The following is a 27,436-nucleotide window of genomic DNA, read 5'->3' on the forward strand; positions in this document are numbered from 1 at the left end:
CTTTAACTTTGCGTTACCCTGGCCTCTTGGGATGTGTTGTTCCGATCTCCAGAATACCAGCTTCAGGAGCAGCCTAGTCCAGGAGAGGAAAAAGGGCTTTCCAAGGTCTCACAGGGAGAAAGGGGCCCCCAGTCCGGGCCTGGACTACTTCCACTGCCACATGTGAGGCAGCATGGGACATGCTTGAGGGCATATGCACTGGAAACACCCTGCCTCTAGTACTAAACAATATTAATCGTTAGGGTTAGGGCTGGGTTGGGGTGAGCAGGCTGGGGAAGACCCTAACCCAGTGTTGGGGTCACCATTCACCAAGGCAGCTCCTTCCATCCGTGTGCATCTTGTACTGGGGATGGCAGCTACACTCTGGGCCTTCTGCAGTGTCCTCACAGGAGTGATGGCATCCACCGTTTCCATGGTTACAGGTCACTGAAAGGAAAGTGAATCAAACCATAAAGCACGGAGATTTCCACAACTGAGGCTGTGTTTGCTCCAGAAGACCTCTGATTTTCATTCAGGAAGTATTCGAGCACCTAGCATGTGCTAGGAATTGTGCATAAAAGAGAGAACCTTGACTCAGACCACGTCCCTGTCTATATCAACAGGTAGTCACAATATGACTTGTAGAAACGCTGAATGACAGATTTGAGCAACGTTATACAGAAAGATAGACATGGGAAGGTCAGGGGAGATTTTTCACTATTTAAAGGAAATTATACCAAAAGATTCCAAACTACTGCTTTGCTCTATCACGAGAAGTACTAGGCCGTTTGGAAATGCTGTAACACTTTACGTCTGGAACAGACAATATTTAATTTGTATGTATATGTCAGGATTTCTCTCATCAGATTCCACCTGGATTAGTTAAAAGGGAGGGTATTCGGAGGAAATGATGACTCTTTGCACACAGTTAATGCAACATTAACCAATAATTACAAAGACTATGTATGAACACATTGATGACAAGCCAAGGGGGAAAAAAAGCCAACTACAAAACTATCTATTCATCAAACTCAACAGTGGTTACCTCTGGCAAAGGAAATGGCAAAGGAAAAGGGGGAAATGTTATATGTTTCTTTGGACTGTTTAAATTCTTACACAACCATTTTTAATTTTCTAATTTAAAAGAACTGAAAACATATTTGCGCTGTGAGAAAAAACTGTTCTGTGACTATAGCTGTGTAAAAATTGTGTATGCATATCAACAACAAAATAGGAATATGAAAAAAGCAAAACAACTGATTATGTGGTGGAATTCTGGATTTTTTCTTTATTATATCCTCAAGTTTTATAATATCTGAATATAATCTTATAATATTATTTGAGCAGTGATACCTTAAAAACTTTTTAAATTTTTAAAAATAAGTTTTCAGGTATTCTACTGGCTCCCAAAAAGCTGTAAAATGCTGATTCTCACTCCACAGGTGACTCTCCTGTGGAGACCTGCGTCCTCCTTTTGAAGACAGTTGGAGCCAGCCACACTTTTAGGGGCCCTGTGAGGCTGTCAGAACTTGTTGTTGGTGACGGTGGCATCAGCCCTGGTTTGTCAGGCTTTGAGGTTGCACTCTGGTTTGTGATGGAGACAACGGAGAGAAGTCTCTCACCGACGAAACTGCCTCTCCTTCTCTTAGCCACTGAGGTCTATTCACTGTAAACAACCATCCCCAGCAAACTGCAGGCATCTTCTAGAGGGTCCATGACTTTGGGAAGAGTTCCTACAGGGAAACCCTCAGTGTTTCCTCTGGCGTAAATAGTGGTTTAGAAGCACCTTTAATGGCCGGTTGTTTCCTATTATCCATTGGAGCTATTATTGTGTTTCCTCATCATGTGGCAGCTGCATCTGGACTGTGTACACCATTCATTGACTCATCCATTAAACAAATGTGGATTGAGCACATCCAGGGGAAGACTGAGAGGCAAAAATAAGACAAGATCCCTGACTTGGTGGGGCTCGTAGCTGGGGAGACAGACACATAAATTCAACCCCAGATTCAACCCAGTCGTGTGGTTGAATCAAACACACGATTCAACCCCAGAGTGCCACGTGCTATCACTGAGGAATAAACAGCGCTATGGGCGCCAAAATACAAACTGGCTGCCTTGTCTGAGGCCATCGGGGAAGGCTTCTGAGGTCATGTAGCATGGTGACTAGGAGCACAAGCCTTACAGTTAGGCAGGCCGACGTGTGAATCCTACATTTGCCACTTACTTCCTGTGTGACCTTGTAGCTTTACCTTCTCCACGATTTTCTCCACTTAGCTCATAAGGTGGTGACTGTAAGAATTAAATGCAATATGGCACCTCTTTAGACAAGGCTTTGCACATAATAAATGCTCCCCCAAAGTAGCTATTATCTTTATCATGATTAGAAGTTAGGCAGGAGATTAAAAATTGAGTGAGAATTCACCAAGCTAGGAAGGAAGGAAGGCTTGGAAAAGCCTTGGAGGCATGAAAGAATGGAGGCTTTCTCTAAAAGCCAGGAGTTTGGTGTCTGGAGAAAGGAGGCTGATGAGGTTTGTGTTAAGAAGCGGGAATCAGGTACCAAAGAGCTGCCAGATGAGGAAATTTGACTCTATTCTATGGGAACAGAGAGACCTGGCCCCCAACATTCACACTCCTTACTCCTGAGTGTTATTTCCTTCCGACTGGTTCTTTTTAGAAAACATCATTTCCCTTCCCTACAGGAGATCACCCTCAATATCTCATGTGACTGCCTTCCCTGATGTTTCTGGTGCTGGGCTGCACAAGACAACCTCTGGGGTAGGATGGTTCCCAGCACAGCTGTGTGCCAGTCTGTACTTACAGGTGCAGTCTCTCTGGTTCTTGGCCAGCTCAAAACCAGGCCTGCACTCGCAGGCCACGCTGCCCCTCGGGGCCTCCTTGCAGATGTGACTACAGCCGTGATTCTTATTCATGCAGCTCAGACCCTCTGCAAAACAGCAGCACGCAGCCAGTGACCAGGTTGCAACAGAATCCTGACCCCGGGAGTGAGGCAAGGGTCTGGGGGGTGGGCCACAGACCTGCCTGCCTGGGTGTCCATCAGTCCCACGTTTTAAAAGAGTACGTCATTCAAATGAAGCCAGGTCATTTAACAGAGATACGAAAACTTTCTTATGTTCACCTAAGAGATAGGCTGTTTCAATTCCCCTAAAGAGGTAGGAGCCCTCCCAATACACTGAAAAGAAAGTACCCACCAGGAAGAAATTCCCTGGTGGTCCAGTGGGTAGGACTCCGAGCTTTCACTGCCGAGGGCCCGGGTTGAGTCCCTGGTCGGGAAACTAAGATCCCGCATGGCGTGGCCAAAAAACTTTAAAAAAAAAAAAAAGAAAGTACCCACCAGGAGCTCTCTGCTGGGTGTGGAATCAGAACCTGTGGACCCCAGGAACATGTCCTCAGACTCTTATCTCTGCCATGTTGTTACCCATGCTGATCAAGAATACAAACAGAAAAGGAGAATCTCTCTACAAAAATCTGCAGATAGACTGATGAAGATTCCCAACCTTTTCACATATTCTTGAAGATGACTTTCAGAAAAGTTCAACCCTCCACTCTACCCCCACCAAATCCACACTTTGGAGGTGACTGTGACTACTGTATTTCAGCATCACCCCATGGACACCTGCCCAGGGACCTCTCTTGTGTGACCACCTTCAGTTAGTCCCTGGGCCCTCCCTCAGTGGGCTTGGAGGACAACAGCAGAGAGAACAGAGAGAGACCTCATATATGTGGTTTCCTTTTGCTGCTGTAAAATCCTTCTCAAGTATACTGTAATTTTCATTAGGCCCGATCTCGTGGTAACTGTGGTAGGAAAGGGGGTTATTTTCCTGGATGGTTTAACATGCATCTAAATGATGGGGTCATAGCAAAGGAGACACCTGTGTGGTTTGCCAGCATCAGGCCTCTTCTCAGTACCAATTCTTTAGGGGGCTCTGCCGCCTCCCAGCACTCTGAAGGAACTGTTATCAAACCCAAGAGTAAGCTCAAACCCTCTCCTTGGTTTGTACAACATTAATAAGTACGTATTCATGTGATGCTTCTTTGCATTTGTGCAATGTTAACTCTAAAACATCTTTAAGAGTAGGGATTTTGTTCTCATTGATTCTCCACTAACAAGACATTTTCTAATACTGGAAGTGGCACTGTTTTAACATGAGTACAAAAAGCTTTCATTCAGCTTCGCTAGGATCCAATACTGTTCCGTATTGTGCCCCTAAAACCTTAGCCAATTGGTTCTAATGAAGTCAAAAGTCATTTCTCTCCAGTTCTCACCATGGGGCCGTTGATCTGTGCTTAACTGGAATGATTGTTTTAATACAAACAGATGTCATTCCTATTCCAAAAGACAGAGCAACAGTTAATACATCCCATATTCTCTTAAAACTATCTTGTTTTTTATCTGACAGTTACAAGCTGTTTGAACTCCACCACTCAATCTGCTGGAAGTTGCTGAGATTCATTCACCCATGCCAAGGGCTGCTGTCAATTAACACAGAAAGAAGCTTGCACGGGGTCAGTGGAAAGCTCTCTCTTTGCTCTGGCCGGTGACTTCTGAAGGCGTTATTTGCTCCCAGTAATAAGATGGCACAGAAGGTAAGAGTTGCCTCCAGAAGCAGTGTCCTGTCCTCCTAGGAAGGCCCAGCAAGCATTACCTTTGTTCTTGGATCAGCAGAACATTTGAAATAATAGGGTCCAGGAGCACCCAAGGGTAAGCGTAACAGTGCCCAAGAAAAGGCAGCAGTAACATCTGCGAGGTACACTCCTAAACAGGTCAGCTGCTTCTTCCTCCTCTTTTTCTTTTTCATTCTGTTTACAAGTCTGTTCAGACATTTGCAAAGTGACCTTTACTGCCTCAGGGCAATCCATTTACACAAGAGATATTTAGTAAGAACTGATTGTGTGCCAGATACCATGGGGATACAAAGAAGTTGCCCCCTGATGTCATATCATATCAAGCAAGACCTAAAGTTACCAGGAGACATCGGAGGTTTAAATGGCTCTGGAAATGCTAAGGGCTTTTTAAGAGGTGACCCCGAAGCTTTTCACAGTCTCCTGGCTCAACACAAGGTCACTGCTAGGGGTGGCAGATGGATCTGGTCCAAACTGGGAGGCCCAGCTATGGTTCTGGCTCCCCCAGAAACTGCCCTGGCAGTCCTGTTTCTGGTCGTTAGTTCACCAGGAAGGAAACAGCTCAGAAATGTGAGAAATATCCCATTCTGGTGGTCCCCAGGCTGAGGGTCTCACTGAAGAATATTTCTGGAAACCAGATAAAAATATGCCTTGCAAATAGGGCAAGAAAAGGGGGAAACAGCCTCTGCTGAGAGCACAGCCTCTTCCTCACTAACCTGACACCTTCCTTACTACTCTAAAAAGGCAGCAGTGCAAACATCTAAAAATACTCTCGGAGCGGACAAAACAAAAGAGGAATGCTCATTTTGAGAGCCTGAGCTCCCATGAATAGGCACAAAGGCAGGCTGGGGTGGTGTGTCTCCCTCTAGCCTACCCCCATTACATGGGTGAAAACACACAGTCTCTTTATCAGAGCTTTGGGGTCTCTGAGGATGAAAAAAACACAATAGCTTGAGTTTCTCTCAGAATCAGCTATTAAGATCCCCTATATTAAAGAACATTTAGTAAATAATTCTTAAAGACAACAACAGCTACACTAGAAAATACTAGCTTGCGGTGTTTACCTTCTTTCAACCATCTTCAGAGTATCAGCTGTGGGTTTTAACGTCTATTTTAATACAGTTTCTAAGGGTTTAATATGCACATCAAGGAGGAAACCCTACAGGAACACTGTTTACAGATGGCTCTATCTGGAGAGTTAAAACCCTAGGATGGAAGGGGGCACCTGCGGACCGCTCCAACCTGCTGGCTCACGCTGCCGTGAATTTGCCCAGCAATCGGGCTGAAACACAACAGAAACTCACAGAGAGTGCTTCCAGACCACAGCTCAAATTCTTGCATTTTGGTTTTTAGCTCCAGACAAACATGCTCATCTTAAATACTCTTCAGGGGTTCTAAGAATGTCTGAATTGTAGAAAATTTAGAAAACACAAATCGCGGAAAGGAACTGCTCTTGTATTTACTTCTGGTGTGAGAAGCCCGTGTCTGTAATCAGTCTGGGGGGATTGCAGCCTTGTCCAGTCTGGGACAGGAGAAAAGGGGCTGAGCCACTGCTCTGGAAGAGCGAGGGTAAGAGGTGATCTTAACCACCGAGAGTGGTTGGACCCGTACTGGGGGCGTTCAAGCCCTGGCTTGACCTACAGGGCGCCACCCCCCTCCCCACCGCCTGAAGAGAAAGCCAGAGTGACTTTCCAGGAAGCAGCTGTGAGCAACCAAAAGGGAGAGGCCCTGAGATCCAGATGATTCGTGCTGCTGGCATCTTAGTTCAGCCTCTGACCAGAGGCAGAGCTCACCCAAGAGTCCAGAGAACCCCGGCAGGAAAGTGAAAATGAAACCTAACTGCTACTTAATCAAGGGTCGCACACCTGTATGAGATAAGAGATCCACCTGATTAGGGTCGGAGTCTATGACCACCCAGCTTCCACACTGACAATGAGCAGGCTTGGGGAAAAAGAGCCTCCGACTCCCCATTTCTCTGACCCTTCTTCTTAGTACCCAAACAGGCCTTCTGGTTAGGGATAAGAAAGGGGCCATCACTCTTGGAAAATGAGGCAAAAGTCATCTTCCACAAAGAAACCCTTGAAAAATCACTAAAACCACCACGATTAAAACAATAAATCTACAAATCTACAAATAGTAGAAGAACTGAAAATCACCACATTCTTAAGTTATGAGGATGAATACACAGCACATGCCAAAAGGAGTTAATAGTCTAGGATTTGGGGCACTTCCCTTAAAAACAGGCACAGGCAACCTTGGGAGACATACAGCCATCAAAATGTGGTTCTTTGGCTTAAGAAAGAGCAGAGAAGAACTAAAAGCACATCACTGAGTTCGAAGTGGCTGATTGGCCACAAGTACTTAATTCCTCTCCCTCCTGAGAATCCACTGAACTAGTAGAAGAATAAAATAGGTATAAACTCAAAGCAGAGAGAACGAGCCATCAGAGGAGAAGAACTTTCTGCAAATTTATGGAGGAATGGTAAATGACAACATGGGTGAAGAAAACCATAGTACAGAGACCCCCAGTCTGGGGAGGGGGTCCACCTGCCCCCTGGAATCCCAGAAGCTCAGAGTTCAAAAATGCAAAACACAGGGAATGCCAGGTCTTGCTGAAAACAGGGCAATTCACTGAGTCTCCAAAGGAAGGCTCCAGCCCCTCCCTCCCCAAAAAATGTGCTGTGGTTTCCAGCACCTTTCTGAAAAACTGGGCAGATCATCCATTGCATTTCTCCTGAGACGTCTAGTCATGTTTGAAATGCACTCCATTTAGAGATTAGAATCAGAGAATGTGAGAGTTTGAAGAGACCTCAGAGCTCACCCAGTCCAACCCACTTTTTTAGCAGGGTGAGAAAGGTGCAGCTAAAATAACCTGCCCACTTGTCCTCAGGCCTCCAGGCTTTCTAAACCCCGTGCTTCCCCTCTAGAGCCTTTGAGGATGGGGGTGGGGGATTCTCAGATGTGACCCTGCCCCCTGCCCCCTGCCCCCAGCTGAGCAGAGCTACCTTCTGAGCGGTGAATGCACGTGTGCTGATTGTCACTCAGGAAAAACCCCTCCTTGCAGCGGCACTCGTAGCTTCCCATGACGTTGACACAGGTGTGCTGGCAGCCGCCATTGTTCTCCAGGCACTCGTCCACATCTGGAGGGGGAGAAGTCTTAGCCTTTGCTTTTGTGACTGCTTCACACACCGCCCCACCCACCACCCCCCTGCCCGGCAGCTCAGGGGCTCCTGCTAAGCAGAGACGGTGAGGTCTCTCGTCAGGTCCTTGCATCACAGAAGCTCTCAGAATTGAAGCCAGTGGGGCCGCAGGTAATTAACCCAGCCCTCATGGGTCTAGAGCTCCCTTAAACAGGCCCTCCACCTGGACACCTGGATAATCAGTAAGTATTTATTGAACACCTCTTTCTTAAGCACAGTGCTAGAGGAGACAATAAAACACAGATGAGTAAGATCAAATTCCTTTGTTCTGGAGCATCTCCTTCAGCAGAGGGAAAGAGACAACTGTACAAGTAATTGTGAGATTCTAGGCAAAAGAAAGGGTGTGAGCGTAGTACGAAGGCTGGGAGACACGGAGTATGTTCAGATAACAGAGTGTTATTCAATTTGGCTGAAGCACGGTACATGCAGGGAAGTTACAGGAGACAGAGCTGGGAAGATAGACTGGGTCACACTGCAGAGGACCTTGAATAGCAAAGAAGTTCCTGCTTCATTTGAGAGGCAATTGGGAACCCCTGGAGCAGGGTGACATGGTCAGCCCCTCGTGTTGGGAAGGATAAGGCAGCAGCTGAGGGAAGGACACAGGGAAGGGGAAGAATTGAAAGCCTGGGAGTCCAGCTTCACACGTTTGCCTGAAATAGCCATGGCTGGCGCTAGTAGGGGACCGGACCTGGGGCCTGGCAGTGGGGATGCCTAGGATGGAAGAAATAGAAGGGGACTGTGGACAAGGTGCCATGTGGACATGGGGTGAGGTGGCTGAGAAACATGGGGAAGACCAGTGCTGGGTACAGAATTGGGGGTGGAGATGTGGTTGGTCCCCAGCAGGGCAGGGAGGTGGTAAGTGTGAGATGCTGACATTCAGGGCTAGCTCCAACAGGCTGTGGGAAGCCTGAGCCTGGTGTAAAGACAGCTTTGAAAACCACTTACTTGTGGTGTCCTGATAAAGAGGTGGATGCAGATGAGAAAGTCAAAGGCAGGAGTGTAGGAAGGGAGAGAAGGGGAGAGAAAGGAGATGGCCAGAGGTAGGATTTGGAGAACACTATGGGTAGCAGGAGGAGACAGCAGGAGCCCCAGAAAAGGAGCCATCAGCAGGGAGGGAGGGAGCCTTGCCCCAGTGCTATGCCCCCAGGGTGAGGTTAGGGGACCTTCCTTCCACTGTGTCACATACTACCTTGTGCACGGCTCCATCAATACACTTACCACCATGCATTTTCAAAATCTTTTTTTTTTAATTTGTACCTTTTGACTCCTCAAAATCTTTTACTTATGCATCTCCACTAGATTGCAAACTCCTTGAGGACAGATTTTTACAGATTTTTTTTTTTGTAATTTAGCATAGCCCTGGAACCTGCAGGCACACATTAACTCTTCAATGCATGAACAAACCAGCAGGAGAGCACAGCATCATCAGAGTTAAAGAAGAGGAAACTTCTAGAAAAATCTCAGACATGACAGAAGCTCAAGGAGAAGGCTGATGTGAAAGCAATTTATTTTCTCTAGCCCTGATTTCCCATGTGCCTGTCACTAGCTCCTGGGGGCATCCGTAACAAGAACATTCACATTTAAATATCTGTTATCTGGTTTCAAGCTTCAGATTTTACAGTCATCTGTCCTCCCACACTACCCAGCAGATGCCTTTCTAAACTGATGGGACTTAAGCCATCCCCTGAAGCCTAACAGACTTGCCCTTCTCTGTGCCAAAGGGTGAAGGGAGCACATTCCAGGGGGCGAGATGTGCTGGAACACACCTGGCCCCGCTGTTCCACAGCGAGGACTGGGGTGAGCAGGAGAGATGTTTCCCTGAACACCAAATCCTGGCCTGGCTCTAAGTAAAGGTGTGCTCCCCTCTGAGCTGCACCACCCCACTCCATGTTTAACCCACTATTCCTTTTCTCCAAAGCAATTAGAAATGTATCAAGTTGGGTGATGCACTCTGATTGAATTAATACAAAAGTTCACATGCACAAATGTGTATCACTAGGCTGGTGAGTTTCTGCAGAATGTAAAACAGTGTTTTACAACCCTGGCTGTGTGTTAGAACCCTGATGTCCGGACCCCACCTCCTAAGACACTGATCTCACTAGCCTTGGATGAGACCCGGACAGTGGTGTCATTTTAAACTTCTCAAGTGATGCCAATGTGCTACAGGACCTAGTAGCTATGTTGTGCTCCCAGACATTCAATAAATAGAAGCCGAATTCAGGTGGGGTGAGCTGTGTGGAAGAGCTGCATTTTGTTTTTCAGGCTCACAGGCACCCAGGATATCCGAGCACTCTGGGTCGAGTGCCAGAGCTAAGTGGTGTTTGTACTCTGCATATCCTGGCTAATATATCGGCGGCTAATTGTGCGGTCACGGGGCCGAGGAGAGGTAAGGGTCACCCCAGAGAACACAGGAAACTGTCCCTCCTAAAAAATTTTGGCTCTGAGCTCCTTTCTTGTCACAAAATGTTTGGCTCTTTCAAGTCCAAATGGCAGCGAGGTCTCCATGTGTGCTGGTCCCGCTCTTCTCCACGTACCACTGTATTTTCTCGTGCCTTCCTTTTCATAGAATCCTTAGCCCCTTCAGATATACTCAGCGGATGCTCCAGGTTTTTCTCCGAGGCAGACCCTTGCTACCAAACCCACAAAGAGACCCCAAAGAGGGGAAATGCAGATACTCTGCTGAAATATCTGTGTTAGCAGCCAGGCAAGGAACGACTTGGGGCCTCAGGCCTTTACTCCAAACCACCCCACCCAACCTGGCCCAGGTCCTTAACTCTTGGAAGTTTCCACTTTTTGTTCTTAGGAAGCTCATACTTCCTCCAAGCTGTGGGTTTGGGCACAACTGTGATGACTGGGTCTTCCATCAAATACAAATCCTCAAAATGCCACTGGCTAATCAAAGGGAAATGAGTGATTTCCCCTACAAAATGGTTTTTAAAAAAAAACCACACTGTATGCTTCTCAACAAATTACACACTAAAAGTGATTTCTTTCTTTTTTTTTAAAGTTTTTATTTAATCTCAATTTATTGCTGCTCTCAGGATTGTCTCTCTAATGTGTCTTTTTGTGGTGCTAATGGCCTAGAAAGTCTGCAGAGGGGTTAGCGACTCCCCAGCCCTCAATCAGTTCTTCCTGATAGCTGCAGGCTTAGAAGGCCAAGTGGTCTGACCAGTGCTTGACCTCTCACACAGGGCTCAGACAGGAAGGGACAGAGTCTACATCAGGATGGGGCTCCAGGTGACATGATAAAGGTCATATCAGGGCTTAGTCCCAAATACTCTCCTTCCCCAACACGAAAAATACAAGTTCTGCCTGTACTCATTTAGTGACTTTTATGCTGATCTCAAAGCATTTGATCAAGTGGCCATTCCCACTGCACAGCAAGGGAGCATCTGAATAGCTGTCCCCACAGAGCCAGGGCCTGGCTCAAGCTGCTCCTTGGTTAGCCAAGTGGATATAAGTGGGTCAACCACATGAAGGATCATCAGTGTCAAAGGAATGTGATGCCATCTGGGTCCCATGTCCTCCTGTACCACTGCTAACACCAGTCTTAAAGTGCAAATAGACCACAAACACTTGCCTTCCAGGTGTGCTGCATCTTCTAAGACCATCCAACATTCAACCCTATCCAACTGCTTGCTATTTTTAAATTCTGTTTTATTCCTGGCATAAGGAACCAATGTAAACAATACTCTTTGCAGTCCCTAACTCAGAGACTGAAACTCCAACAGATGTTTCTGGTTTGTGGAATACTAGGAGGACGTTAATGGAAGGTTTCTATTTGAATTTCTCTCTCTTTTAAGAAAAAAGAGGAGGGTCTACCTGGCTGAGATCCAAGCACACATGTGGACTCTTCAGGACAAGTAGTTTTACATGATTCTGGAAGAGAGACACTTACCATTGAAGAAATGGTTATAAGTCAAGACCCTTTTAACACAAGACCAAAGATCTTAAAGGTAACAAGTCAAATGCCAGAAAATCAATAAGTAGTAATGTCAATGTCCACTCACCTCCTTGGACTAATGGAGGATTTATATTATGAATGACCACATTAAAAACTAAGATACTTAACCTGGTTTTCTATCAGGAAGTGTGATTTCTAGGGAGCCAGAAAACAAAGGTCTCTGATCCCATTTTTCTTTTAATGAGTATGTTTTTGTCAAAGAAAAGAAAGGGGTGGAGGTGCCGGAGGGTAGGTAAAGGAGAATTACCATTTCCAACCGTTTTCCTTACCAAGACAATTATGACCGTCATGAGCCAACATGAAGCCATCAAAACAAGTGCAGCGATAATTGCCGGGAATATTCAAACAGTCATGGACACAGCCTCCATTGAGTTCATTTTCACATTCATCAATATCTGAGGAGTAAAACAGAAGTAAACCACACAAGCACTATTTCTTTAGTGTGGAGAAATATGCATTTACCTTTTAATCAGCCATCCCACATCTAGCAATCTCCAACAACAGAAAAATAAATATGCATAAGGTTATTCGCTGCAGCATTTGTAATTACAAAATATTGGAAACAACCTAAATGCCCATGCACAGCAAGCAGTTGAAGAATTAAGGTACATTTACTTGGTGGAATACTATGCAGCTGTTAAAAAGAAACAATGAGATAGATCTCTACGAACTGATTTGGAGTGATTTCTAGAATATACTAATAAGTAAAAAAAAAAAAATCAAAATGCAAAAGAGTATATGTAGTATGTTATCTTCGTGTAAAAAATAAGGAGGTACACACATACACACACACACACACGAAATTCCAGCACATTTTTTTTGCAGAACTTGACAAGCTTATCTTAAAATTTATATGGAAATGCAAAAGACTCAGAAGAGGGAAAACAATTTTGAAAAAGGAGAACAAATTTGGAGGATTTTCACTTACTATAAAGCTACAGTTATCAAGACACTGTGTGGTACAGGCATAGAGGCAGACAAATAGATCACTGGAACAGAATCAGAGTCCAGAAATAAACCCTTATATTTATGGTCACTTGATTTTAGACAAAAGTGCCAAGGTAATTTATTGGAAGAAATGATAGTCTTTTTAACAAGTGGTGCTGAGACAATTGGATATCCATACGCAAAAAAGGTTGATTTAGGCCCTTAACTCAGACCATACACAAAAATCACAAAATGCATCAGAGACCTAAATGTAAGAGCTAAAACTAGAACGCTTTTAAGAGAAAATATAAAACTTTCATGAGAAAATCTTTGAGACCTTGGGTTAGGTAAAGATTTTTTAGATACAACACCAGATACAACACCAAACACACAATCCATAAATCTAAAAATTAATAAATTGGACTTGGTGAAAATTTAAAACTTGTACTTCAAAAGACATTAAGAAAATGAAGAGAAGTCACAAATTGGTAGAAAATATCTGCAAATCACATACCTTATAAAGGGCTTATAAAGAACTCTTACAATTCAATAAGAAGACAAACAACCCAACTTTAGAATGGGCAAGAGATTTGAATCAACATTTTACCAGAGACAATACGCTAATGGCTAATAAGCACATGAAAAAAATGTACATCATTAATTATTCGAGAAATTCTAATTATAATCACAATGAGATACCATTTCACACTCCCTAGAACAGTTATAATAAAAAAGACAGACAATGACAAACATTGGCAAGGATGTAGAGAAATGGGAGACCTCATACATTGCTGATGGTAATATAAGATGACATAGTCACTTTGGAAAGTTCCTTGGCAGTTCCTTAAAAGGTTAAACACAAATTTACCATATGACCCAGAAATTCTACTCCTAGGTATGTATCAAGAGAAATGCAAAATCATGTCTACACAAAGACTTGCAGGTGAATATTCTTGGCAGCATTTTTATTTATAATAGCCCAAAAGTAGAAACAACCCAAATGTCCGTGAAATACTAGTTAACAATAAAAAGGAATGAAATACCAGTACAGGATACAACATGGATGAACCTCAAAAACATTATGCTAAGTGAAAGAAGCCAAACACAAAAGACCACATCTTGTATGATTTCATTTATATGAAATGTCCAGAAAAGGCAAATCTACAGAGACAGGAAATAGATTAGTGGTTGCCTGGAACTGGGGCTGGGAACAAGGATCTTACTGTGACGAGGAAAATGCTTGAAAACTGTATTATGTGATGACTGCACAACTCAACTAATTTACCCAAAATCATTGATTTGTACACTGACTTAGAATTGGTGAATTTTATGGTATGTAAATTATAACTCAATAAAGCAGTTAAAAAGAAAATACATAGTTAGCTGCTTATTTGTGCAAAAGAAATACAGGAAGGATAAACCAGAAACCACAGAGATTGGTGACCCATGGTGTGTGGGAGAAGGGGTGGAAATAAGGAGGAACGGGAACAGGAAAGGAACAGGAGGAAGGAGTCACACTTCTCTGAGTTTTTGAACTGCTTTGACTCTCAGAACCATGGTGATGTTTTACATACACACACATCAACCAGGAAGCAAGAGTGAGGGTGACAAGAGGGATTGAAAAATGGAACACAGAGAGAAACAAATGAACCTAACTGTATTGTAAATGAGTAACACACCACACTGAAGGGGATGGGGAAGAAAAGTACTAGCCTAAGTATGTTTGAAAAATAGTAGCTTGACTGGATGTTATAAGGCCAAATACAAAAATAGTTGTATACAAATACTGTACCCTAATTATTAAATCTGTTTTACTCCCAGGATTATAGAGTAGTAATTCTGTAAATACTTTATGTGTATACTGGGATTGAACAAATAGGTGCATATATTGCAGATAATGAGAGCCAGGTTTCTCACTGTTGGAGAAAGAAGTTATGAATAAGCCAAGAGGGAGGTTAGAATGAATCCTGTGATACTGTTTTGGAATCTGAAGTATCAGTGTAACTCACTGTTTTTAATATATATATAGAAATGGATAGATACAAGGAATAAATATAGATAAATGTGTATGTGTGGGTTAGTATACATACATATATTTCCTAGCTCTGTCCACTGAGAGGGCCTAGGAGGAATGACATCCCAGTAACAATGAAAACACCAAGCATCCAGATCTTGGTTTCTATACATCCTTTTCCAATAAAAGGAAAACCAGTGCTCCCAGAGAAGTAATTGATTCCGGGGCTGGGGAGGGGAAAATACAGGTGGAGGCTGGAGCATTTTGTGGTACCAGAAAATTAGGAATTTCTCAAAAAATGATGGAGCCATGTCAACAGGACACAGGAGACCATGTGAAGGAGCTCCCAATGGCTAAAGTTGGAACAACTTGAGCCAAAAATAAATAACTATATAATTAAATAAATACCCGTGAGTCCATACTGGCATAAATACATAAACACATAAATCAATGCATAAATAAATGGGGGAGGAGGGACAGAGCTTCCTTACAGAAGAATCCCAATTAATAGATGTGTAAGGAACTAGAGAAATACAAAATTACCAAGAGTCACATATCACAGTAATAATTGTTGCAGGCAAGATCCACAGTTGGGTGCTAAAATCAGCATAGGCTGAAAATATCTGCCCCGATATATATATATATATACTGAAAGGGGAAAAAATAGTAACTTTGTAGTGGAGAAACCCAGAATACACCATTTTAACCAGATGATCAAGATTAACATCACCTGTAGTGGGAATGTTGACATAATGTGCCCCAGATGTGATGCACTGAAAAGCACACAATAGCACTTCTGTAGCAGCTTTGCCGAAAGCTTCACTTTTGTATTACTACAAATGCGTAACCTCAATTTTATCGAGAGAAGACATAGGACATTCTCTTATCGCATCAGTTCCTACCATACTACTTCTCATCATGTGAAAACATAAGGCCGACAAAAGAACTGAACAGTACTCATCAATGTGTCACTGCCATGAAAGACCAGGAAAGACTGAGGAACCGTCACAGAATGGAAGAGACAAAGGAGACAATAGTTAAATGTAATGTGGGACTTTGAGTTGGATTCTGGAAGAAAAATAATAGAAAAACTGTTAGGGAAAAACTGGTGACATTTGAGTGAGTCTATAGTTTATTTAATAATATTGTGCCAGTGTTAATTTCCTGGTTTTGATACTGTACTACGGTTATATAAATTGTTAACATTAGGGTAAGATAAGTGACAGACATATGTGAAGAATTCTGCACTAGTTTTGCAAATTTTCTGAAGTCTAAAATTATTTCAAAATACAAAGTAAAAAAAAAACAAAAATACAAAGGCCAAGTCTAGATTCATCCCTGTTAAACCTGATTCAGTTCCTTAGACTGAGAAATAAGGACCATATAATTAATACTGACCACTGAAACATCCCCTCCCCAAAGTCTGGGATATAAACTAAGATCATTTAGCATAAAACATCATTTACCTAAAGCCACTTCTGAATCACATTATTTTAAAAATACTTATTCAGGGCCCATACTTTCATTTTTCCAACATTTTGGCAGAAGAAATTTGTGGAGGATAAAATTCTGTTCACTCTGAGCAAACCAGTTCCCATCCTTGAACTTAAATAGGGGCAAGAGACTTGGGTGATAATCACAACACAAATGATACCACAGATTGGATCCAAGAGGCTTAAAAACTAATAAGCCAGGAAATACACATAAAAGAGTTACATCTTTGAATATCTACATTTTTGAATCTTTGCAATCCCCATTTTCTTTCCTTTTTCTTCCTGGAAGAAAGTTTCCATTTCTGGATCCCTGTACTAGAAATCCAAACTAAACAGGGACATCCTTATTCACTAGGTTTATAAATACTACAAGTATTCAAAAGATCAAATCCTTCTTAACAGGGAGAACATATGGTCTCTGTTAATAGTGATTACCTGCGGATAAATAGGAAGGTCTTTACTTTTCTATTTTACACATTTTTGTATTGTTTTGTATTGACTTTTTATAACAATAATCACATATTATTTTAAAACCAATTTAAAGGTATAAAAGCAGCGATGCCAGTCAATCATTCATTATTTTAAACTAAATAGTAGACTTTTCACTCTAAACTGTTAGCAATTCAATTTCATTTGTGATAAGCCAAACCCAACAGCTAAGAATAACCAAACTCTTGCCACTTGTCATTCAACATTATTTACTAAATAAGTACTTTAACCAAAAGAAACCTTGGCAGGGTTTCTACCCCCAGAGAGCATACAGTGACTGAAGGTCACAGTGAAAAAGTGAACATTTTTTTTCCCAAACAGGGTACCAACATGTGTGAATTCCAGTACTGTAAATAGAATATTTAATACAGTGAGGATGTGGTATGGAGGAACTGGCAGAGAGATGTTTCAGAAAGAGGTACTCTTTTGGCCTCCCATGATGTAGGGCAGATAGAGAGATGGCTGTCTGTCTCTGGGAAAATATGAGCCTGAAGAAACAGAAGGGCTTTATGGATGGACCACCAATTTCACTTGCTGCGAACCTGACCAGGAGCACGTCTCCTTTGATGGGAGAGGCAGGAGTTTTGCTCCTCCTGCACAAAGGAGACCATAAATTTATTAGGATTTCTCACCCAACCAAAGAGGGACACCAGGAGGCTGCGTGAACAGCAGAGACGTGGGGTCAGGGACAGAGCTAGAGTGGGGATCTGACTTTTTTTCACCTGCCGGCTAATTGTGTGATCATGCCCACAACCCCTTTCCCGATTCCCCTGAGCCTCAGTGTCCCCATCAGTGACACGAGGGAGAGGATTGGCTCAGAGCTCCCTGAAGAGCCCTGCCAGCTCCAACATGCCACAGTTTCCATGCCCCAAGCAGCCTCTTCCTATGACAGTCCAGTCTGCAGCTAGTTCTCAACGGCAGAGTTCCTGACACTGAGCTAATCCCCCATGGTCCAGAACACAAAATGGCAAAGTCCAGACTTCAGGCTCCCAGATCTAGAGCTCTAAGGGCTTAAAATATCACTCCACACATCCTTCCAGGGCCAACTTGCAGCTCCAAATGGGGCAGGCTCTTGGTGCAGCTCTAAAGCTTGGCAGGTCACAACGCCAAACCGCCCGAAGTCAAGGACAAGATGGAGCCACCAGAACCTCAGGGGAGGGCAGGACTCTGGCACTCAGACTTCAGAGCAAGGGTGCTGCCCCAGGGAGGAACAGGATCAGCACAGGATCAGCCCTGTTCTGGAAGTATGGCTCTCCTGATCAACATGGCTGTTGACTTTCTGCCCCCAAACTGAGTGGGACCAAAAGATACTAAAGCAGCTCTTTTCCTTTGCAGAAGCTAGACAAAAGGACATTTCAGAGCCAGATAAAACTGTATGATCAGCTCTCGGGAAGACCTGATGTTCCCTGTTTTTTAAGGATCTGACATGCATTTCAGAGAGTAGGTGATGTGACCCGGGGTGGGGGGTGGGAGGGCTGTTGAAGCACTTTTACCAATGCAAGTGGCCACGGCAAGAGCTGAGGAGGTAGGGAGCTTCCCCTGCTGGCCCACCCACTGCTGGTCCCCAAGTCACTTACCCTCACACTGCCTGCCCTCCCCTTGGTAGCCAGGCCTGCAGGAGCACTTGTAGGAGGTGGGTGTGTTCTGACACAGGGCATTGGTGTGGCAGTCATCTAGCCCCTGGGCACACTCATCCACGTCTGCAAAAGAGCACAGCAGCTCCTGATATGGTGCCCCAAGCCCTGGTGACCTGGCCTTGGCCCCTCTCTAGCATCATCTCCCACCAGCCCATCCCACTTCATGCCCCGCCAGCTAAACTGCTTCGGAGCCCCTGGGATGAACTGAACCATGTCCAGGCCCCTGTTTCCAGGCACAGACTGTTCCCTCTGACTGGGATACCCTCTCCACTGGCCTTCAAGACTCAGCTCAGATCCACCTCCTCTAGGAAGCCTGCCAGGACCCCAGAGTGTAGGTGAGGTGTCCCCCAGGATATGCTTACATATCACATTGTCATTGTTTTCCTGCCTGCCTCCCCATCTAGATGGTGTCTTGATTACATATTGGACCTGTGTCCCTGAGGCCAAGCACAGTGCCTGGCACATGAGTAGGTGATGGTAAAGGCCTGCTGAAGGAAAAGAGCAAGTTGGCAAAAATGCTCTGAAAACCGAGCAGTGTCTGTCAGCTTTCTCAGGGTTTGGGGTATGGGGGGAAAGCTCGCCCTGGGCTCTGAGCACACCGTCCTGAACCCTCAGACCATGCAGAGAGGTACTGGTGCCCCCCTCCACCCCTTCACCGCTGCCCACCCTCTCAACCTGGAAACCGGCCTTGGCAGAAGCCTTTCCTTGGCTGATACCCCTTCCAGGATGTTCATTAAAAACAAGAGTTTTGAAAGTATTCCAAGTCCAGTTAGTGCACAACGGGTATTCCCAGATTCTCAAGCAGCAGCTGTTCCACAGATAGAAAAATCCCTGGAGCCGACCCTGAAGCCCCCAGGAGAGCTTCCCGGCCCCAGAGGAAAGGAGCGCGGCTGCCATAACCTCACTATGGACCGCGGCCGGAGCCCTCAGTTTCCCCATCTCCGCAAGGAGACTCTAAAGCCCTGCTCCCCGCTCAGCCTGCGCGAGTCTGCCCAGCAGGCGCTCCCCGGGGACCGCGGCGGGAACTGTCATCAGCCCCGGGTCCGAGGCCGGGCCGCGCACTCAGGCCCTGGGCCTCTGGCCCGCGCGGTGGCAGCGCCTCTGCCTGGCCTGCGGGTGCGGCCCCAGGGGAACGGGGGCCACGCGGAGCTCCGCAGCCGAGCCCCGGCTCCGCTCGCCCCGGGCGCCCCCGCGAGGGGCACGGGACCCCTTCCCGCCGCCCGCCCCGCCCGCCGTGCCAGGTGCGCCCCCGCGGCCGGACACTCACCCTCTGGCGGCCCTGCGGCGCGGCCCCGACCGGGCGGGACGGCCGCCGTCAGCAGCAGCGGCAACAGCAGCGGCAGCAGCGCCCGGGCCGCCCAGGGGCAGCCAAGGCCCGCGACCCCCATGGAAGGCGCGGCGGCTGCGGGCAGAGACGGCGGAGCGCGGGCGGCGAGCGCGGCGGCGGCTCCGGGAGGTGTGTGCGGGCGCCCTGCCTGCCGCGCTCTGACACCCCCGGCCCGGCCCCGCCCGGCCCCCGAGCCCCGGCCTCATTTTCACACGGTCCTCCGCGGGCCGCCCCTCCCGGCCCCCTCCCTTCCCCCTCACGGCCCGGGCGGAGGGGGCGCGGCCGCGGTGGCCGGAGGACGGCTGTCAGCCTGGCGGGGGTGGGCCCGGCGGGCCGCGAGGCCCCCGCCGCGCAGGCCCCCGCCGCGCAGGCCCCCGCCCCAAACCCGCTGCTCCCGCACCGCCGCGGCGCTCCGGCCCGCAGAGAGCCTCGTGCGCCGCCCGCTCGCGGCGTCCTCCAACTTGACCCGGTCCCTCTTGTGAAGACAAACAGCACTTCTAGCCTGAAATATTCGGACACGGGGCACCCAGAAAGTGTCCTGTGTAGCTCAGAGTCCTATAGTCCCCAAACCCCAAAACCACCTATGGGGCTTACCCGTCTCTCCACTTAGGAGGGGGAATGTGGATGGAATGAAAGTGATTCCACAGACTTCGGATCCTCAGGAGAACTCAACGGAGAGGGTAAGCCCAGCTTCTCTGCTCACCTCAGCACACGCTGTCTACACCCTTCTCCGTTCTGCCCAACCCAGGCCTTCTCTGATCCCCTGCCCCCAAGTCCTGGGAGGACAGTGGCCCACTTGTCCCCACCTGGGGCACTGCTGACACTGTCCCTCTCTGGCACAGTGCTGGGCCCAGAAGCACAGCACAAAGTATTCATTTCACTGAAAACCGGTTAAATGTATCTTCAGAGCAGCTTAAAGGTGAAGGGAAAGGGGGCCAGAATGCCAAGGGTGAGCCACCAGGGACAAGACAGCCCAACATGGGCACAGGTGGTATCTACGACCACCCGAACTCATAAACATCAGGTCTGGCCAGCTGCAGATACAGGCAGTGTTTGTCACCTGGCCCTCCAAGCAAGACATCCTTTTAAGGGAACACACCTGCACAGGGCCTTCCCACACCACCCTAGGCACAGGTGACTGGAGCCAACCACACGCAGCATCAGAATCGCTCCAGGAACGAAGGTAGTAGCAATTCTCAGATGCAACAAAACACCATACTCAGGGATTTTAATGTTCTTTGTTTGAGCTTCTCTGTATTTATTAAATTTTCTCCTGTGAATATATGCACACATATATGTATGTATGTGTGTGTATATATATTCATTCCTTTGATAATCAGAAAAAAATAAACATCACAAAAAATCCACACCGAGCTCGTGCACAAAAACATGTCTTCCTAGGGTCCAGCGCCCTCTCAGAGCTCCCCACTCTGCACCACTCCTCGGCTGCCCCCGCCCCTTCCGTCCCCACGGCACCCAGGCTGAGACTGCCTCTTTGGGTCTTCATTCCTGGTGTTGCTGTCTAATGGAGAATCTGAGAAAATAACTTTTCTGTGGTGGTTTTTCTTTTGACCTTTTCATCCCCAGCAAAGGCAAGCAGGTTGCATCCCTTTTTCTGTCTTTCACCCCTCCCTCCCACCCCCTTTTGTTTGGTGTGGAGAGAGACACTCAGCTATTTCTAGTAATAAGGGTTATTTTTACACATTTGTAAATCTTCACTTAGTGAAACGTTCTCTCCGCCTTTGCCTTTGTGTTCTTAATGGTAGCCATAAATTACTGCCTTCTTTTCTCTCCGCTGCATCAGGCTTCATTGCTTTTGAAATGATCAAAGTTATTTTCTTTTAAAATCCAACTGGAAACTGCCCATTGTGTGGCACAGACCTCGTTAGCTCCAGTCAAAGCATATAAATACATAAAGCTACCCATTAAACTCTACAGGAGCCTCCTCCAGCCCCTTGTGCCTGGTAAGAAATAAGATGCACTGTTCTTCCCCTTCACTGTTTCCCCAAGTTTATATTTCAGTAAGAATACAAATTAATTATGAGACCCAATGCTTTTTTGTCTAAGAGTGTAAGTTTTCCCCGTGTTTCCCGGAAAAGTTTACCACTGGCACAGATCTCCAAAAATGTTCTGAATCCTATTTTGTTTGCCCTAACTTCCATACAACCGTGCTTTCAGCTGGTCGGCTCCCAGATTCCTCAGCAACCTTTCTGACACTTCAGATTAAAGTCAATATGGTTTATGACCAGGAATTTCCATAGGGGAAAGGCTTCAGGGGAAATTTGTGCTCAAATGCCAATGTTTTCAGTGTTCCAATGTCAGGAGGGACTTCATGGGTCCCGAGCTAGCTGTCGTCTGCCCTCTATTGTCCCACTGAGGTCCCCACACTGTCCCTGGACTAAGGCTGAATCTCCCTCTCCCCTCCCTCAGGCTGAGAGGCCATGAACCAGACCGGAGCGTAGAGACAGCCCAGCCAGCCCCATCTCACTGGTGTGGGCTGCTGGCACTAAGAAGACTGTGGAAGCGGAAGCTGTGGGTGCTCCTGAACTGCATATGGCTAAGGAAAACTCTGCATTCACCGGACACCTTTCAGTGCCCATCTTTTTTGACTCTTCAGCAGCCTTTGGAAATTCCTTTTAGAAACTCTCCCTCCCTTGGGTTTTCATGGCATCAGGCAAGCTCCTGATTTTCCAGCCTCTCAGGAAATGCCTTCTAGGTCATCTTCTTGGGATCCTCCTCTTTCAACATCCTCTCCCTGATGGTTCGCTCATTCCCTTGTTTCCATAATAGAAATCTCCCTTTAGCTTCAGTTCTGTGTATTATCCCCAATTGTCTACTGTATACCTCCACCTTGATCTCCCACAGGTTCCCCAGATTCAAGATGTTCAAAACGGAGTTCATCTTCTTCCTGAAACCTGCTCCTTCTCAAGTACTTCCTCTCTTAGAGAGAAGGGCACCACCATTCTGCCAACACCAGGTCAGAGACCTGGCAGTCATCCTAGACTCCATTTTCTCTCTTCCCACCACAGCCAAACCCTCATGTCAACTCGACCTTCTTACCATCTCTCAAAACCATCCTCTTCCTCCATGCAAGCTTCCAAAGCTCAGGTCTCATCATCCCTCCCCTGGTCTGTTGCTCCTAGTCTGTGGTTCCTTATCGATTTCCCGGTCTAGAATCTCACCCCCCTTCAGTGCATCTTCCACAGTGGCTGCCAGAGTAAAATGTAAATTTCATCACACCAATCTCAGTCCTCCTCAGGCTAAAGTCCAAACTCCCTTGATATAACCACTCAAGCAAAACATGACTACCCACTTTTAGGTATATACCCGAGAGAAATGAGTGCGTATGTTCACCAAAAGACACATACAAGAATGTTCATAATGGCTGTATTCAAACTAGCACAAAACTAGAAATAACCCAAATATCCATCGACTAGAGGATACATAAACAAATTGTGGGATATTCATTCAATAGAATACTATAAATGAATAAATAAAATGAACAAACTCTAATACGTTCAACAACACAGAGGCATCTCATGATTATTATATTGAGTGAAAGAAGGCAGATACAGAAGGGTACATATTGTGTACTTCCACTTCTATGAAGGTTAAGAACAGACAGAACTAATTAATAGTGATAGAGGCCAGAATAGTAGTTCCCTCTGGGGATAGGTATTGACTGGGAAGAAGCATGAAGGAACCTTCTGGAATGCTGGAAATGTTTTAGATCTTGATCTGGGTGGGGATTATATGGATGTATACGTATATAAAAATTCATTGAGATGTTGGCTTACACTTAAAACACTTTATGCACTTTATTGTATCTTTTTACCTCAAAAAATAAGTTAAAAGAAGAACTGCTTAGCCAAAGACCTTTGTGATCTGACTCCCTTCTACATTTCCAGCTTCTCTCCTACTACACCCTTACCCACAAGCTACACTCAGCAACATCGAACTACTTGTACCAGGAATTTGTCATTTACCCCCAGATACATCTTTTCTTTTGCTCATGCTCTTCCCTTTGCCTAAAAGACATGAAGTGGGTCTCAATAAATACTTGAGTAAATGAAGTGCAACATCTTGATTAATAAATATTACTAACAGAGGGCTAACTGTACATATAAAAACTATCAAATTGTACACTTTAAATATGTATGACTTAACTAAATGTCAATTATAACTCAACAAAGCTGATTAAAAATATTAAATTAAATTAAATACATACCATTAAGAATCAACCAGAAATGAATGAGACTAGCTTTCTATTAAAATCACCCCCAGAAAAAAAAAAAAATTACTATACCCCAAGGAAAAAGATGTGTGCTGAGATGTCCCGCAGACAGCAATGAGGTATGGATGAAAGTACTAGAGTCTGCAAGTTAGCAGGTTCTGAGAACTAATGCAGAAAGGAAAATCCATTTGCTCTTGTACACACATTAATTTCTCCTCCATGGATGGCCTTCACATCTCCTGGAAAGCTTTTTCAGCACGTCTGAGCTGGATATGAAGTAGTAAATTTTTCTAGTTGCTTAACCCATCTCCATCTGCTCCTTCCTCCTTCCTACCAGATAGTCACCCCTTCCCCAGACAGCCCATGTTCCTAGGAGGAAAGCTGCCCCACTCTCGACTTCAGGCTCTGGAGTTGGATTAAGACAATCAATATCTTTGATTCCATTCCCCCTGCAACAGTCATTGGTTCAGGGGTAAACACTGGTTCATGTGTTCTAATCAGAAGGAATCTCAGTCCCTTTGCTTGAAAGGTTGGAATGGAAGAGTTCTCTTTTCTTGCTGCGATATGGGTGTGGTGAACGAGACACTGTGGCAGCCATCTTGATACCAACCCAAAGAGGTTAAACCAAGAGGCATATTGAAGTCCCACCTGAGCCACGCCCCACCTCGGGACCTCCAGGTATATGTGCCAGTACACTTCCTTAACATTTGAATTGGTTTTTTCAAAATACTTTTATTTTTATTTTTAAAATTGTAATAATATATATATATATAACATAAAATTTACCATTTGAACCATTTTAAAGTATACGCTTTAATGGCATTGAATACATTTACATTGTTGTGCAATCAACACTGCCATCCATACCCAGATCTTTTTTCATCTTGCAAAACTGACACTCTGTACCCATTAAACAATAATTGTTCATTCCCTCACCCCACCCCAGACCCTGGCAACCACCATTCTACTTTCTGTTTCTATGAATTTGACTACTCTAAGTACCTTATATGAATAGAATCATACAGTATTTATGACTGTCTTACTTCATGTACCATAAATTCTTCAGGGTTCATCCATATTGCAGCATGTGTTGGAATTTCCTTCCTCATTTAAGGCTGAATAATATGCCATTGTATGTGTATACCACACTTTGCTTATCCATTCGTCTGTCAATGGACACTTGGGTTGCTTCTGCTTTTTGGACATTTTGAATAATATAGCTGTGAGTGTGGGTGTACAAACATCTATTTGTGTCTCTGCTTTCAATTCTTTTTAGTATATATCCAGAAGTGGAATTGCTGGATCATATGGTATTTCTATTTTTAATTTTTTGAGGAACTGCAGTACTAATGACCATAGCAGCTACACCATTTTACATTCCCACCAGCAATGCACAAGGATTCCAATTTCTCCACATCCTCACCAAAATTTACTTTCTGTTTTGTTTTGTTTTGTTTTAAACAATAGCCATCTTAATGGATGTGAAGTGGTGGCTCATTGAGGTTTTCTGAATTAAGTTTTCTGTTATTTACAGCCAAAAAATATTCCTATTCAGTTCCAGATAAGCCTCCATTAGGAAACTTTAGCTGGGTAGCAGGTGATCCTCTGAGTGAGGTGGGAAAAAGATAGTTGGGTAGGGTTGAATCCTCTCAGGAGCCTAAGTAACAAATAAGTGTTTATTCACAGAGTTGATGCTATCTTGGTGTAAATGCCAAGACTCTATTTCCTCAATGGTTCTGAAAACTGCACCAACACTCCTTTTTGCTTACAGAGGATTAAAAATCCTTCCAATAAATTTTTCCTTAAAATGATAATAGTTAATATTTGAATGAATACTAAATGTCAGGCATTATTCTAAGTACTTCATATGCATTAGCTCATTTAATCCTCATAGAAACTCTATGAAGTAGATATCATCATTAACCATATTTTACAGATATAGAAACTGAAGTGAAGAGAGGTTAAGTAACTTGCTGGGAGGGGACAGACCAGGACTTAGTGCCAAGATGTCTGGCATCAGATTCTCCTTCTTAACCACTGCTCCTTGTGGCCCATATGTGTGCCAGGTATTGTGTGAGGCACTATGGGAGATGAAAAGATGAATGAGAGGCAAACCCTGCCTCAAAGAGCTCACAGTCCAGCAGAAAAGAGACTTAATGAGTATTCATCCTCAGTACCTCTCTCAAAATATAAATATGATAATTCTTGTTGGTGCTCCCCAGCCTGCATTATCTGTACCACAGGCCAACCTCATGGGCAGGACCAGCTCTTAATTAAATTAAAATGCAAGGCTCCTTATTCAAAAAGCAAGGGAAAAGTTTCATTAAAGGTACCAAAAATAGTTTTTTCCTTTAAAACTGTTTTATAGGGGTAATAGTGATATATGAGTAACAACAAACTTACAAAGTACAAAAATAACATTTTAGTATAATTTTATAGAATGCAGTAAACAATAATACCTTATTAATGTGATATCTTGATTGATCATCAGATTTTTTTCTGGGTCATTTTTCTGAAAACTCATTTATTAGGTCATTGAATTTATACTTTTGGGGTCTTCATTTTCAATCAATATAATTGAAGGGACATCAGTCATTCTTGGCAAATGAAAGGTCACAAATAATTTTTGATAAGTTTTAGTTATGAGAAGGATCTTTCTGCTGATGAAACTATTACTGGATCTGTTAAAAGTATTTTATAGGCTGTAACACACGGGGATAAATTTTTGATAAATTACTTTGAAACATACATTTTAGTACATCTAGAGCTGATGATTCTTGCAGAAATTTCTTCTTAGAAGCTTTAACTCTTCATACAAATCAGTTTTGCGTAAATCTGAATTTAATTTTAAATGTAAATTTATACAATGGCATTTCAATGTTTTCCCTGACATTTCCTGTAATTTGTGAAGGTCATATAAGAAACCGAAAGTGGCTTCATGATTTGTGTATAATTCAAAACATTTGTTTATGTATTCAAGTGTTCATTGCTGTATCTTCAATTACAAGGAAAAATTAATTTTAAAATTGTCTTCCTTATTAATAATTGGTTAAGCTGAAGCTTCATATGTAAATAGTATTCTTTTTCATCTAATGGAATGATTTTTATATTTGGTTTCTATTTCTAAGCCTGTGGACATTTGCCTCACAATGTTGCAGCAGTTTTAAAAACCAGAGACTCTAAACTCCTCAAAGAATTCTAATAACTCCCTGTTATGCTTGATTGCCACGTGCATGTGTTTGCTTTCCTTTGTAATAATTTACCGACAAAGTTTACTGCCTGAGTGTTGGCAATTTCTGTCCCAGTGCTCAGGCCAGAGCACTTGTGCAGACACCACAGGAACATGCTCTGTGGATGGAGGGGCCACCACGGGTCTCAGTTGTGCCCCCATGCAGAGACCCTCCTCTCTTCTTGCTGCTGCCACTGCCTCAGCTGCCAGTCTGGGCCCTGTATTAGGATATGAGCTAGTTTTACTGTTTTCATAGTAGGGAAGCCATAGATACTATCTAAAGAAATGGAGGATGAAGG

General features: G+C 44.5%; 1 protein-coding gene across 8 annotated transcripts in view; it reads right to left on the reverse strand.

Annotated features, from left to right (window-relative positions):
* Positions 1-19,846, reverse strand: part of SCUBE2 (signal peptide, CUB domain and EGF like domain containing 2) — a 70,379-nt gene extending 50,533 nt beyond the window's left edge. For 2 of the 8 annotated variants that reach the window (XR_005021041.1, XM_036862215.1), the window contains exons 1-6: positions 19,615-19,846; positions 18,288-18,410; positions 12,057-12,182; positions 7,629-7,763; positions 2,801-2,926; positions 310-426 (exon numbers count right to left, since the gene is read on the reverse strand). Coding sequence is in view for 7 of the 8 variants with exons in the window: in XM_036862215.1 (XP_036718110.1) it covers positions 310-426; positions 2,801-2,926; positions 7,629-7,763; positions 12,057-12,182; positions 18,288-18,410; positions 19,615-19,735 (748 nt within the window). In the remaining variant the exon portion in view is untranslated. The remainder of the gene's footprint in view (positions 1-309; positions 427-2,800; positions 2,927-7,628; positions 7,764-12,056; positions 12,183-18,287; positions 18,411-19,614) is intronic. The other 6 variants (XM_036862216.1, XM_036862220.1, XM_036862221.1 and 3 more) reach the window with 6 other exon arrangements.
* Between the last annotated feature and the right edge of the window lie 7,590 nt (positions 19,847-27,436).

The sequence above is a fragment of the Balaenoptera musculus genome, chromosome 8 (genome assembly GCF_009873245.2).
Source record: "Balaenoptera musculus isolate JJ_BM4_2016_0621 chromosome 8, mBalMus1.pri.v3, whole genome shotgun sequence".
Classification (NCBI taxonomy): Eukaryota; Metazoa; Chordata; class Mammalia; order Artiodactyla; family Balaenopteridae; genus Balaenoptera; species Balaenoptera musculus.